The sequence below is a fragment of the Peromyscus californicus genome, unplaced genomic scaffold (genome assembly GCF_007827085.1).
Source record: "Peromyscus californicus insignis strain IS unplaced genomic scaffold, ASM782708v3 Scaffold_6__1_contigs__length_162567912, whole genome shotgun sequence".
NCBI lineage: Eukaryota > Metazoa > Chordata > Mammalia > Rodentia > Cricetidae > Peromyscus > Peromyscus californicus.
In genome coordinates, this window is record NW_026294584.1 from 122,732,372 (window position 1) to 122,747,758 (window position 15,387).

Below are 15,387 nucleotides of genomic sequence, written 5' to 3' on the forward strand. Positions count from 1 at the left end.
ATCTTAACACACAAACACTTCGCTGATGCTCACCAGTGATTTTCCCCACTGTTCTGTTTACCGCCCACGCCTTGCAAGGACAGGGTAACTTTGAAGGGACCAGTCTTCTTTTGCTCCTTGCTTCATTTTTCCATCCCTTCTCTTCCTATAAAACAAGGGTTATGCTCAGAAAATCAAATTGTTTATCCTAGTTTATTAGGATGAAATATTGCCTAATTCTAGAACTGAGTGTAAGGCCAACTGAGATATTTAGATGCAGGGGCTCATCCAAACAGTCCTAATATCCAGGAGGATAAAGAGTTCAAGACCAGACTGGGAGACATAAGATCCTGTCTCAAAACAAATCAAATCAAATACATATAACTAAGTATATATTCATTTACACACACACACACACACACACACACACACACACACACACACACACACACACATTTGTAATTTTGTTCTCCAAGACACCAAGATGAAAAACCCAGGACCATGCATTTTGTAAGGCTCCTCCATATGTATTGAACTGTAAAAATTTCAGAAACCAGAGTAATTTGGTTACCCTTGTAGATAATTCAGGAAGAGCCTACCTGCAAGCCCATATTATTGGCTACTCATCAACTACTCCCTTCTTCCTCTGAAACCTGTAAGAAGAAATTCCCACTCTAGCACATAGGCCCTATTGTCTGCCTGTCTGTCCGTGGCATTAATGTCTCTTCTAATAAATCTTTTATAAGGACAGTGCATCTCAGTTTTCCCCTTGAGCCTCCAACTTGCTTTCAGTCATCAAGACTGAGAAAGTAGTGGGGATAGGAAATTATATTTATCAAGAAAAGCAGAAAGGAGTTTAGCAACGTTAAAATATTCCACCAGATTCAGAAACTCGGGAGTTATCTCTACTCTCAAAACTGTTTTCCCTGGGCGGGCGGTGGTGGCGCACGCCTTTAATCCCAGCACTCGGGAAGCAGAGCCAGGCGGATCTCTGTGAGTTCGAGGCCAGCCTGGGCTACCAAGTGAGTTCCAGGAAAGGCGCAAAACTACACAGAGAAACCCTGCCTCGAAAAACCGAAAAAACAAAACAAAACAAACCTGTTTCTCCCCCACCCCCATGATTGGGCGAGAAGAAGGTAAGCTTACAAGGAGATGACCCTAACACAAATTCTGCCACCAGCCATCCAACTTCTCCAGAAGTTCTATTTCTTCCTTAGGAGGTGCATCTCCAAACAACTACTAAACCCTCAAAAAAACTGACCATGCTTCTCAAGGTTCCCCAGAAAAACTAAAACATTTCAAGTTCTCTGGCTTGTATCTGTCTCAAGACAGTGGGATCCAGACCAAAAGCACCCCAACAATGCTGAGGGAGGAATCGCCCTCACCTGCCCCTTGTGAGGAACAAAAACTATAACTCCCATGAGGAAGTGGGGCGGCGGAATCCACAACTCCCAGCATCCTCCGGGAGGCCCAAGCCGGTCAGGCTAGTAGGCGGAGTGAGATTGTAAATGTCTGCGGAAGCTGTGGAGAAACGTTCCTTCGGGATAGCAGCAGCTGAGGAGGAATCTGCGGCCCTGATAGAACAAGATGTAGCGCGCGGCCTGGAGAACTTTCCTGTGAGAGTGTGGCCTCTGGGGGCGGGGCCCAGGCCTAAGCCTTTCCAGGTAGAGGCGGGACTAGGGACTATGGAGGCGGGGGCGGAGCTAGAGCCGCTCCTATTCCCCTGGAGGCGGGGCCTGTGCCCTCTCCTTTGGGGCGGGGCTAGAGCTTGTCCTATTTCCTCCCTCCCCCGGGCGGGGCCAGCGCTCGCCTTCTGGGGCCTGGGCTAGAGAGCTGTCCTTAGCCTAGAGAGCTGTCCTTAGCCTAGAGAGCTGTCCTTAGCCTAGAGAGCTGTCCTTAGCCTAGAGAGCTGTCCTTAGCCTAGAGAGCTGTCCTTAGCCTAGAGAGCTGTCCTTAGCCTAGAGAGCTGTCCTTAGCCCTGCAGGGGTTGACTAGAAGGCGGCTTTCATTTCCCCCAGGCGGAGCCTGCGCCCTTCATGTAGGGGCAGAGATAGAGGCCTGCGCCCAGCCTCCAGGGGAGGAGCTAGAGAGCTGCTCGGAGCTCCAATAGGTGAGAGGAGCGCTCTTTTATGTAGAGGCGGGGCTAAAGGGCTGCTCACAACCTCGGGGGCGGGGCTAAGTCCTTCCTTATTGGGCGGGACTTCAGGGCTGCACACAGCCCAAGGGGGCGCTAGGGCACCTTGCCTAGGAGCTGAGAAAGATAGACGCATAGCTCCCTCATGTGGTAATAGTTGTCAAACTGACTGTAACCACAGGCTTCTTTATTTTCCCTCATACTTTTATTTTTTAATGTTAGTATACAGGGTATTTGGTTTTATTATGGCGTTTTAAAAATGTTCATTAGCAGATACTAATTATACAAAATAATGGGTTCCATGATGACATAGTCACACAAGCACATAATGTGTTTTGATCATATGTACCACCACTACTCCTATCCTCTTTTGTCCCTCTCCCACTCCTAGGAATCCTTCATCCCCCTGGCTGGTGCCCCTTCAACTGTGTGTGTGTGTGTGTGTGTGTGTGTGTGTGTGTGTGTGTGTGTGTGTGTGTGTAAGACACAGAGCGACCCAATGAGTTTCATCAATGTTGTTCACTGAAACTGCAGCCTTCTTGACTTTTTTGTGATTTACTTATTCCTTGAGAATACCATACAGTATACATTGATCTTATTCTTCTGTCCCCCAACTCCTCACAGATCCTTGCCCACTTCCCTCCCTGACTACCCAATTTCATGCTTTCTCTCGGAAGAAAAAAAAAAGGCGTTGGCCTGAAGTGAAGGTTCTTAAATGAACAGAATTTAATACTTTTCTATGAACTTGTAGTAAGACCTTAAAAGGAATTTTTACCTTATTCTTTCAGTAAAATGGCCGTTCCTTATAGTATATGTGGCAGAGGGGTGACTTTTCAGAAAGAGCATTTTTATCTGGCCTTGTACTCAGAACTTACTGAGGGGTCAGAGCAAATCAGTTCCCTGTCTGGTCTCAACTGTCTCATGTAAGAATAACCTGGTTATGAATCTCAGCCCCTAGAGTCAAACTTAGCTGAGGTCTCCTTCATGCTGAGAGGTCTTGGACATGCAGAGCCTTGGAAGCCTTTTGTGTAGAGTTTAAGTACTAGTACCTCACTTTATAGCTGCTTTAGGAATTACTGTTTCTAGTTCACTGTAAGAACTCAATAAATGCCCACTACTGTTACTACCTCAAAGCCCTTGGTCTAACCTTCAACCCCTCTGACTGTGGTCTGAAGGTTACCTAAGGAATTGGGAATACCCAAAGATTCTGGCGAAAGAGCTTTGCCCTTGGATGTTGGACTTAGATGATGGTTTAGTTACCTTAGCTATTCCACAAAGCCTGAGTTTTTTGTTTTCAAAGTGAAAATGATTTAAAATTGTATACCTTTCCCCCATCTATTATCAGTACAAATTGGGGCTGCCTCCTCCTTCCTTCTAGGGTTTTTGTGGGCAGCAAATGGAGTGATAACTTCTATAGCAGATTTCTGTAAGCAAAGCAAGATTTTAATGTGAGCCATAGTTACTGACCTCTCAAATTATGATTTGTGGCCAACAATACTTTTCTGCATTTGCATTGGTGGTTTATTGTTAATAACACAAGTAGATAACTCTATATGTACCAATGAGCCCTTAAAGCTTGTTCAAGATCAGACATTACAGAATGTCTGATAAGACTACCTATGTTTTTCTTTATTCATCAAACCATTGAGTGCCTATAATATGCCAGGCTCTGTATAAGATAAGGCCTAGAAGATGACTTCATTTGGTTGAAGAAGACAGTATTTGGTTGCTTTTATTTTTAACCTAGAAGTATCTAACATGAACGAAAAAATGCTCCATTCTTAAGTAACTTCAATAAATATTCATTAAGAACTAAACATATACCAAGTGATGAGTTGGGATGCAGAGAATAGAAGAACATACTCTCTGCCCTCAAAGCACTAACAGTGGAATTGATTTAACAGTTTGTGCCACTGAAGTGTGTGTGGGGTGGGGGGTGGTATTGTGAACTCTACAAGTAAGTTTCCAGTCTTGAATTGTATTTTTCTTTGCCATCTTCTCTAAGAACAATCCATAAGACAGTTGGAACAATGTAATTCTTTGTTAGCCTACTTTATTTTATATTCAAACATAACTAAGAATAACTTCATTAGCCAGGCTGTTGCCTGTAATCTCACCACTCTGGAGGCAAAAGCAAGAGAATCATAAATGTAAGGGCCATCCTAGGCTACATTGTAGATGTAATTCTAAACGGTCTTATTAAATGAGAAACACAGAGCCAAATGCAGAGTTAAAAGCCCAGAGATTGAGCAGCAGCCAAAAGCTAAGACCACCTTCTTACCCCTCGCTGTTGCTGCTGTCCTTCCCCTCAGAAAAGAGACCTTCTTCCTGTGTCCTGCCTTTTTTATTGCCTTTCTGTTCTGCCTTCTCATTGGCTGTAAACCCAAACACATGACTTCCTCCTCACTGCCTGTCTATACAGACCTCCAGGTCTCTATGTTGGTACTGAGATTAAAGGCATGTGTCACCAAGCTGGCTGTGTCCTTGCACACACAGACTCTGCCTGCCATGTGATCGGGATTAAGGGTGTGTGCTACCACTGCCAGACTTCTGCTTAATGGCTTGCTCTTAGCTCTGATGGCTTGCTCTTAGCTCTGATCCCCAGGCAACTTTATTAACATACAAATAAAATCACATTTCAGCACAAATAAAATATCACCATACTACATAACAAAACCCTGTCTCCAAAAACCAGTTGCTAGGAATGTACCACAGTGACAGTGTTTCATGCTCAAGTTCCTGGGTTTGATTCCTTGCACCATCAAAAATTAAAAGGTTTATATAAGAAATCTTCTTTAGAATCCTCACAGTCATTAGTGTCCATCAACTCAGGGGAGTTGATGTACTAATCATAGTTTTCAAATTAAAATAAGTACCTGTCTATTTTTCAAAGGAAGAGGGAGGAGAGAAGTCATGTGATTGACCCTTAGACCAACCATTTCTGGCATACATGAAAGTCTGGAGAATGAAACTGTTGTAAAAGGATATTCCTGGTGTCACAAGATACTGAACAAAGTAAAAGTAAATAGCCAGGCAGTTGTACTGTTGCAAAAGGATGCACAATGGCCCACACCAGCTGAGCAGCACATGGTGGGGAGTGGGGGGGGGGTCACTTAACCTGTGTCTCACTCCATTGGTGGCAGCTCAACCTCACAATCTGACATGATTGGCTAAGTGATAATAGGTGGGCAGGGAAGGTTGCTATAGAGAGTTTTGTTTCAAGAAAGTCTGCCACCCTGGGTTTGGCAAACAGGTAAATTCACAAGAGAGTTTCACAAGATGGAGGAGTTTATGGAATGTTGATCTATTGGTCTCTGATAAAAATGACTGCTTCTCAGAAAACATAATCCACACTCTTGGCAGTATAAGACAAGCCTGGCTGTTGCCCAGGTTGTCTAGTGGTACTAGTGGTATAGGGTGTGTGTGTGTGTGTGTGTGTGTGTGTGTGTGTGTGTGTGTGTGTGTGTGTGTGTGTTATGGATACCAGGGATGCAGGGTAGAATTCTGCATATGCCATGGAAATGCTTCACCACTGACCTAAACTCCCAGCTCACCTTCAGTTAATTTTCTTCCATGTATTCCACATACATAAAAGGAATCTTACAAGAAAGTCAAAATAGCTTGCTTGCTGCAAGCCCTGGCTTCACAGACCCACACAACCATTAAGGCATGAAAAACTCAAGGTAAAAATAACTTTATGTCTGCTTTGCTTTGGGGTGCTGTGTAAAGAGAAAAGAGAACACTGAAATGCTCACATTAGAAGCCAGCATCTCCTAACGTTCTCAGGGTTGAAAGCCAAGGAGAAAATAAACTAATTGGTTCTCTCAAGCTAAGTCAGGTTTAATCATTTGTCAGGTCCCTCAGATCAACTTCAAACGTTATTTTTAAGATCTCAGCTGGGCCTTGACCAGAATTATCCGGCTCACAGTCTCCTAATAGCTGTTAGAAGCAAAAACAAACTGGTGACGCTGGAGGCCAAGTCCAAGGTTTCTTGTAGCTGGGTTTTCAACACAACCAAAAAAGGAAGGAAGGTTTTCACAATGCTTCCTGAAGTATTCCTTACAATTCAGGAAACTTCCTTCAGAGTCATGCTCATGCTTAAAATCCCAGTACTATACAAACTTGTGCTTGAGTTTCTGGGGCTTTGATACAGAATGTTAATCAGAACAGCCCCAACTTGCGATTGAAGTTGTCAAGAGCTGCAGTGAAACAATCAGAACAAACTGGGTGTCCGCTCTGTGTCTAGAACTACCGATTAGAAGGACACTTCATGACATACCCCAGAACTCATGCTTTGCCTTTGGACACATTGGTTTGAATGATGGCACCTACCCATTTAACACAATTCAACATCCAAGTTAGTTCCTGCTAGCCTAGTTCAGAGAAGGAAGAAATCACCATGAACAAGGGGAACCAAGAGCGTGGAAAAAAATATAATAAAATACACACACACACACACACACATATATGCTGTTTCTATTTTGGCTTCCTAGATAATTACTATTTATATTTTCTTCTCTCAAGTATTTTTGTGAAAACAAAATTGGAATCTCTACCCAGGATGTGGCTTATAGGGAATCATTTCACACTGATCATTTTGCATTTATCTCTAGCTCTTGCATATGACAATGCAAGAATAATAAAAGTCCCCTTCTTGTCCTTTATGTTTTTCTGCTGATTCCAAATCCCAGTATATACATAAGATACTTAGTAAGGCCGGGTGGTGGTGGCGCACGCCTTTAATCCCAGCACTCGGGAGGCAGAGCCAGGCGGATCTCTGTGAGTTCGAGGCCAGCCTGGGCTACCAAGTGAGTTCCAGGAAAGGCGCAAAGCTACACAGAGAACCCCTGTCTCGAAAAACCAAAAAAAAAAAAAAAAAAAAAAATAGTAAGGTAGTGTTTGTTGATAAATGAAGAAAGTCTGGGATGGGTCAGCTCTTAACTCTCCTCACTCAACATGAGTAAGTCACCAAGGTGAGGAAAGTATTTCATAGCCCGGATTTTTGTTTGGATATGTTTGCAACTAGGAAGTTTAATTCCAGGACCTATTTTTTTCACCACCTACTACAATACCTGTTTAACTTTTCTTAAATTTACATGTCAGCCCCAACTGTAATTACTTAGAGTCTCTCTTGTATTTTCCTTTATAAGTGAGATAGAAAGAACAGATAGGTAGTAAAGGGAAGGTAATATTTTTAAAGCAAGTTCCAGGCCCTGAGTAGCATTATCTCCCTAGGAGTCTGTGATAACCACCCCCAATATGAGTATTTTCCTTGTCGTAATTGTTGATCTACAACTTACCAAATCATTTGCCAAGAGTCACCATGGTAATGTGAGCCTGGCTCTGTATATGACTCCAGAACAGTCCACCTTCTGCACTAAGAAGCCCCTGTGGCTTGGCCTTATGTTCCTGACCACGGTCATGTGTTTGTGGGTTTTTCTGCCTGAACTACTGCATAGTTTGTTCCAGTATCTTAAACCCAGTTAGAAACCTGTTAGTTCTTTGTTCATTTACATTTCTGACGACATTTTCTAGCCATTAACTATCACCATTCCCAGCTTTCACCCTACTGTACTAGCCAGGACTCCCTTGATTGCATGAAACATAAACATCCCTCAAATTGGCTCAAGCAGTGGAGGGAAAAAGATTGCCTCACAAAATGGAAATGTCCAAAAGTGGCTACCCTAGACCTGTCTGTATCAAGACTCTGATATCTAGTAATGTCTCACCGCTGTACTTCCTGTTTGTAGAGTAAAAGGTTCAAGCCCACTTCTGCGTTTCAAAACCCACCAAAACCTACCAGTCCCAGAGCTCAAAAACCCACCAATCCCTGAGCCCAAAAACCCACCAGTCCCTGAGCAGGAAATCCTTCCAATCCCTTGGCTTGCCTTAAAATCCCACCAATCCCCACCCTGGAAAACTGTGCCTCCAAGAAGGCCTATTTAAAGCCTGCCTCCTGCTCAGTTCCTTGTTGCTTCTCGCCCAAGCAGAGGCAACCACCCTCTTGTGTCCCTCCCAATAAATCCCTCGTGTGAGGTTTGTTGTGCAGTGTGACTTTGCAAGGCTCCTGACGGCCAGGATACTTTTCCTTTCAGAGCTATAAAACTTGTATAGGGGAAAGCTCTCCATTCAAAGCTGCGTCGCGTGCACTGGGGAGACCCTTCCCCTCAGAGCTGTAACACACTATTCACACCTCTGCTTCCCTTTACAGTACTTGGCTGGGCAGGGGGGTTTTGTGTAAGTGGTAAACTTGATACTGCGCATTCTGTGGAGCCCTACTTCCTTCTTTGTGTCAGTAACCCAGATTTGTATTTCTTTGTTCTGGTTTAGGAAGTGTGCTTGGCCACAAACTAAACACTTTCGTTGTTCTCTGTTGTGTTTTTGTTTTTGGGGTGGGGTCTCTTACTGACTGAGGCCAACTTCAAGGGTGACCTTGAACTTCTGTTCCTGTTGCTTCCATCTGTAGAATGCTGAGGGCAACAAGCCTGTGTGCCTCCGCCGTGGATTATGTGGTGCTAAGGATGGAACCCAGGGCCTCCTGCATGCTGAGCTGGTACTCTACCAGCTGAGCTGTACCCCCACTCCCAAACCAAACACTTGAAAAGAACAGTGATGTTCTGTTTAGCCAGGTCAGCTTCCAGAACCATCTGGAACCCTCATCCAGAGCCCTGCATCAAGAGTGGAGGGACTTCTGGGAGGAGCTGGGGGGAAAGCCCATCTGCTGTGACCAAAGCCCTGTTCTGTCCTTGGTGTCCTGTAGGCACAAGCAGCCTTCAGGTTTCAGTAACCTGTGCATGGACTTGGTCCACAGGTCTGTAACAGGAAGTAGGGTACAGACAGACTTTGTAAAGTGTTACACACTGGATACATTTCAGCTAAGAGCAAGTGTCTCCTCCCAGTTTGCAACACCACACTTCTCAGCATCGAAGTTTAACAGTTTGCTGAACATAAGCATTTGAATAGCACGTCTAATGATTGATGACCTCAAATTATCTCTGAAAAGATGGATAATCACATAACAATATATTAAGTTAGGCAGTTTTTAAAAGATTTGGAGGGTTTTGGTTTTGGTTTTGGTAGTACACAGCCTCCAACCTAGTGCCTTTTACATGCTGTGCAAACTCTACCATTGAACTATCTCCCTCCCTCAGAAGATTTTTCTTCACTATAGTTATTTTTAAAGTCAGTAAAATATTTTTCTTCTATAGTATTTTTTCTAACCTTTTATGCAGGAAAAAAATGAAGAAAGATGAAGATTAAATGATTTATAATCACCGGTATCATGGTCAACAATTCCATACGTATTTTTTATTCTGGGCTAGTAAAATGGCTCAATGGTTAGAGACACTTCCTGCCAAACTGGAAATTTACCTTGAAGTCTGTATTGTCTGTTCAGAGATATCTGAAGATCATTTGGAATTTGCTGCCATCTGTAACCCCAGTGTAAAGGAGCTCAAATTGCCAGATTGTACAACAATTTTAATTACAGAATTTTTATATATTTATATATATAAATGTATTCATCTGTCTATCTCTATGTCTATGTCTATCTCTGTCTGGATCTCTATCGAATGTTACAAATGAAAGCACATTCCTTGCACATGCTAGGAAAATATATAAAAGCATATAAAAGAATGTTTCATAGTAAATTCTGAACTGGGGCTATAGCTCAACAGTAGAGTACTTGCCTATCATGTGTGAGGCCCTATGTACAATCTTCAGTACAGCAAAAATAAATAAAATAATATAATAAAGTAGTCTCAAAAATATTTTTAATTTTTAAGTAGAAAGAATCAAACAGAACTAATTTTTAGGGGAAAAAATACTCTCCTGGTTAGAAAACTGCAGTAAGTCAGACTTATTTTACAAGGAGTCATCTGTATTGGGGGAAAAAATCATTTTCTAGTTCAGTGACTTAATGCTGTACTTTAAAAGGATATGCTCCTTGAGGAACAAATCAGTTTAAAAATACTCTTCATGAAAAGTTTCATAAAGATGATAAAAATCTTCATTTTACAGCTACTTCTTAAAACGCCTCAATAACCATTTACATTTCAACGTTGAATTGTTAAAAAGCCAAAAGTGGGTTCTGGGTGAGACAGCACTCACGGCATTTGATGGACAGGGGCATCTTTTTTGAGAGTTCCTTCATCTCTGTAGGACATCCCTACACAGCTAAAGCGGTAAGACACAATGCGAGCGGAAGCTCTTTAACACCCCCGAATCACTGTCTGAGCAGAAGGCTGGCCTGCCCCCCACCCCAGACTCCCACTCTTCACCTTCTTAATCTTTCAACAGGAATGCCAATCCTCCTCCAGTTCTGTGCTTTTTAAAGTATAGGCTTCTGCACTTAACTGCACAGCTCCACCAAGCCTCCACAGGGAGTGTCACTACATGCTGTTCAATGTCTTTCTGAAGTTGGGCCCAGGAGACACCCTATTAACAGAGGACCAGAGATGGGCAATTCCAGCATCCCTTGGGATCCTGTAAAATCCTTACCCCAAATGAAAAGCCACGCAGTTGGTACCTTGCAGAACCACTCTGTTGGCACTGTGGCATGCCACTTTACTAACAGTTAGAATAAAAACAGTCCCCAGGAACTGCCTCCTACAAAAGAATGGTTTGGAAGGACACATCAGTGAAGTTTCCTTCTTGTATCTGCACTAGAAAAGTCAGTGTTGCTTCCAGTAGTGAGACTGTTTCTTACAGACAGTGCAAGACTCACATCTAATCATGCACCCTCTTTGAACTGACTGATTCCAGATGAAGCCAATTGTTCATTCTGTTTCTGCTTCACATTTTCTGTCTAAGCCCACTGGACATGTTTCTTTCACCCTGGGTTAGTCAGCTTTCTGCTTTTGTAACAAAACACCTGAGATAATCAGCTTAAAGAGTTGAAAGGCTGTTAGGCATGGTAATCCAAGCACTTTAAAGGCTGGGACAGAAGGATTCCCAGAAGTTTCAGGACAGCTAGAAGCTATCTTACCCCTGCCCCCACCCCACATACTGTACATAGAAGGGAATAGTTTCTTTGGGCTCACACTTTGTGAGTGTCAGTCCACAGTTGATTGGTCCCATCTCTTGGCCTTTTGCTAAGATTTGCTAAGGCAGCTCTTCAAGGTGGAAATATGTAGTACAGAATTGATGGCAGCTGAGAAGCAGAATAAACACAGGGAAATACTGGATCCCAATAAACAGGCTCCCTCCTACTAGGCTCCACCTCTTAAAGGTTACACTACCTTCCAATAGGAGCACAGGTTGAGGACAACCCTTGAACACATAGGCCCTTGAGGGGTATTTACCCAAGCCATGGCATGCCTCACGTTCGCCTTTTGTTCATTGCCTTACCTTTTTAAGAACAATCTCATTGAGTCCTTTTTGGAAAGAGGTGGATATAAATAAAGTTCCATGTAAGCAACAATTTTTCTGTACATAAAGCTTGTTAGGTCTTTAAGAGGGTGTGTGTGTGTGTGTGCCGTATGTATAGAGGCCGGAGGTTTCTCTCCACCATCTCTCTTTGAGGCAGGGTCTCTCACTGAATTTGGAGTTCACTGATCAGCTGGACTGGCTGGCCAGCGAGTCCTGGGGATCCTGAGTCTCCACACCTCCAGTGCTAGCCTGGCCGGTGCATGTTGCCACATTAGACTCTTCTACGTGTCTTCAGGGGATTAGAGTCAGACAGCTGTGCTTGTATGGCAAGCACTCTACCAACAGAGCCATCTCCCCAGTCCTAAGAGATACTCTAAGGGTTTAAAATTGTTCTCCTTAACACCTGTAAGGAAAGAATTAAGACAGCAGGCTTTCCACAGAGATTTTAGATTGGAGGCTTTTTCTTGCTTTATAAATGTAATGTTTTGGCCGGGCGGTGGTGGCGCATGCCTTTAATCCCAGCACTCGGGAGGCAGAGCCAGGCAGATCTTTGTGAGTTCGAGGCCAGCCTGGTCTACAGAGAGAGATCCAGGAAAGGCGCAAAGCTGCACAGAGAAACCCTGTCTCGAAAAACCTAAAAAAAAAAAAAAAAAAAAAAAAAATGTAATGTTTTGACAATGCAGGTACATTTAAAACACCAATGTTTCACATTATCCCTTTGTCTTATGAATAAGAACAGAATTTCTTTACACGTATCAGATACATCTACAATTTATATATTGATACCTATTTAATAAATTCCATTTTATAATGATTTCTGTGATTGATTTACACATTAATGACTTTCTTACCCCCAGGGGAAAATACCTGGAATGACTCATAATGATATATTATCAGATAAAGCTAAAAGGGGGAAAAAAAGCTAAGGATAAAATATTGAACTTCATGCAGGCATCAAATTTAGTAGTTTTTGGTCAAAGTGCTTGAGAATAAACGATTATGAGTGCTTAGCCCTAAGTGGAACATCTTTATCAACCCTCCCACCCCTGGCAAGGCTCAAGGAACATCCCAGAAGAGGAGGCGGGGAAGATGTAAGGGCTGGAGAGTGGGGAGGAAGCTGTGAAATGCTGCCTTCTGAACATGGTGTGGCCATTGCACTCACGAATGCACAGCAGCTGTGATTAGCTATGAAGACTTACAGGAGATCAAACCAGCCAACGTCCCAGCACAGATCGGGCAGGAAGGCCTGAGGCACCTCCCCTGACTCGGGCTGTTGGCAGGTGATAGCTGCTGAAAGGAGGAAGAACATTCTCTGGGGTGTGACTACTGACAGGGTACCCATGTTCCAGGAGACGGCCCCACATCTGTGCATATATGGGCAGCACTAAGTGGCTATTAAAAAACAGGGGGACATGACACTGGGAGGTGGGTGTAGAGGGTTGGAATGGGGTGGGTTATGATCACAGTTCATCATTTACACATAAGCAAGTCTCAAAGAATAAAAAAGCTGCAGCTGGGCGGTGGTGGAGCACACCTTTGTCCCAGCACTCAGGAGGCAGAGGCAGGCAGATCTTTGTGAGTTTCAAGCCAGCCTGGTCTACAAAGTGAGTTCTCCAGCAGCCAGGACTATACACAGGAAGCCTGTCTCAAGAAACCAAAAAATAAAAATAAGAAAATTTAAAAAAAAAATAAAGTTTCAGTTCCTGATATCAAAAACTATGAGGGAAACAAAACAAGTTTCAAAGATTTCAATTCCTGATTATAGAAAAAAAATTTTCTATTATTATTATTCCTGTAAGACCACAAAACTTTAAAGTTTTGGAAGCTACTTTGTGGGACTGGACAGAGGTCTCTGGTTCAGGGAACTTGCTATTTTTGCAAAGCATCAGAGTTTGGTTCCTAGCACTCCTCGGGCAGCTCATAACCTGTAACTTCAGCTCCAGAGGGTCATATGTCCTCTTCTGACCTCCATGGGGGACCGGCACACATAAAACAGACACAGACACATATTCACAGAAGTAAAAATCAAAAGAAATCTTTAAAAATTAATTTCTTTAAGTGGAAGGATATTCTTGGGTCATGTTTCAATGTGTTGTGTTTTTACAGGTTTGTTTTGTCATATTTCATATATGCTGGAATTAGGAAACATCCACACCAAAAGCTGTGCATACATTACATTCACATGAAATAGCTGACTGCCACTCTAACCAGCATTTCTCATTTTTGCAGTATACTCCTGATCACGTGGCTGGGCCTGGAGCAGACATCGACCCCACACAAATAACCTTTCCTGGGTGTGCTTGTGTCAAAACTCCCTGTCTCCCTGGCACTTGCTCCTGTCTCCGCCATGAGAACAACTATGATGACAATCTGTGCCTCAGAGACATAGGATTGGAAGCAAAGTACGCCAAACCAGTTTTCGAATGCAATGTCCTCTGCCATTGTGGTGAACACTGTAGAAACAGGGTGGTCCAGAATGGTCTGCAGTTCTGTCTCCAGGTGTTCCAAACGGATAAAAAGGGCTGGGGACTTCAGACTTTGGAAACTATACCCAAGGGAAGATTTGTCTGTGAGTATGCTGGGGAGATTTTAGGGTTCTCTGAAGTACAGAGAAGAATTCACCTACAAACAACACATGACCCGAATTACATCATCGCCATCAGGGAGCACATTTATAATGGACAGGTCATGGAAACTTTTGTTGACCCTACCTACATAGGAAATATTGGGAGATTCCTGAATCATTCTTGCGAACCAAACCTGTTGATGATTCCTGTCCGAATTGACTCAATGGTACCTAAGCTGGCACTTTTTGCAGCCAGAGATATTTTGCCAGGAGAAGAACTCTCTTATGACTATTCAGGAAGATTCCTTAATCGAATAAGCAGTGAAGACAAAGAAAGGATAGATCATGAACAACTGAGAAAACCACAGCTAAGAAAGCCTTGTTACTGTGGTGCCCCATCATGTGCCACCTTCTTGCCCTATGACAGTTCACTATACTGCCCCTTAGGAAAACCAGACACCAGTTAGGAAGGGAGGTCCTGCCTGCCAGCATCTCTGTGAACATAAACCAGAGGGAATCAAGCATTAAGTGACCATCTGCATCCTGGCTCCTCTCTGGCAAACAACCTACCCTCAAGGGAAGTGTACCTTGTATTCAGCATCTTGCTCATCCATGTAAAAAGACCAGGGGATGCCCAGGCCTGCCTCTGCCAGGCTGCCTAAATTCAACTCAAGAATGTGGCCCAGACTGTAAAATGTCCAGCTGTACCCTTTCTCCAGAATACTTGCTTTTATAGTTAGATGTGGGTAAATGACTATGTTCAAACTAGCAGGATACAAGTGAAAATAATGAATCATTCAGTGTTATCCTTGTATTTCTTCTTAGAAACCAGAATGTATATTTGATGGCTGAAGTTGGAGTAGCCATCCAAAATCCAAGATGACCCCGGGAAAGGGTCATACAGAGCAAATCCACAAGCTACCTGTAACTATAGAAAGTGCTGCTAGTCCTGACCTGTACTTGTAGGTGAGACCTACGATACCAAGGCACCGTTGTCTTCATTTGAGTAAACCTGATGATTCGAGAAGACCTCAGCCTTGCTTTCTAGCCAGGTTTTGTTTTCAGTAAGAAAGCTGGTTTTTTATGTCTATTTGACTCCTGATTTTATTTATTGTTTCTAAACATGAATTAAGGAGGAAGGATATTATCACCTGCTAAAACCTAAAAATCAACCAACAATTGTGAAGTACAGCCATGAGAATGATTTCCATTTATAATGAGGTCAGAAAAGGAACCCTCTTGTAAAGTTTTGACTACACTCTTGGCTGTAGTCAAAGGGAAGTTAGGTTTCAAAACCTCAAACAACCTCACTCCTTCATTTATTAATAACATAAAAATA

The 15,387-nt window shown here is 43.1% G+C and overlaps 1 protein-coding gene across 3 annotated transcripts; it reads left to right on the forward strand.

Moving 5' to 3' along the window:
• Nucleotides 1-1,439: 1,439 nt before the first annotated feature.
• LOC128099360 (histone-lysine N-methyltransferase SETMAR) lies at nt 1,440-15,143 on the forward strand. 3 transcript variants are annotated; one of them, XM_052721248.1, is made up of 2 exons: nt 1,440-1,595; nt 13,712-15,143. In XM_052721248.1, exons 1-2 carry the CDS (start codon nt 1,488-1,490, stop codon nt 14,513-14,515), a joined length of 912 nt encoding a protein of 303 aa, XP_052577208.1. In that variant the 5' UTR covers nt 1,440-1,487; the 3' UTR covers nt 14,516-15,143. The 3 variants fall into 3 exon arrangements, with proteins under 3 accessions (XP_052577208.1, XP_052577207.1, XP_052577209.1); XM_052721247.1 differs by having other exon boundaries at nt 1,441-1,643; XM_052721249.1 differs by lacking the exon at nt 1,440-1,595 and adding an exon at nt 10,216-10,296.
• The last annotated feature ends 244 nt before the right edge of the window (nt 15,144-15,387 follow it).

What these genes read in the sequence shown, in the direction of transcription:
- LOC128099360 (XM_052721247.1), top strand. Translation starts at nt 1,488, where the DNA reads ATGTCTGCGGAAGCTGTGGAGAAACGTTCCTTCGGGATAGCAGCAGCT. An exon ending in CCAGGCCTAAGCCTTTCCAG is followed by an intron (nt 1,644 to 13,711) that starts GTAGAGGCGGGA and finishes TCATTTTTGCAG; the next exon opens with TATACTCCTGATCACGTGGC.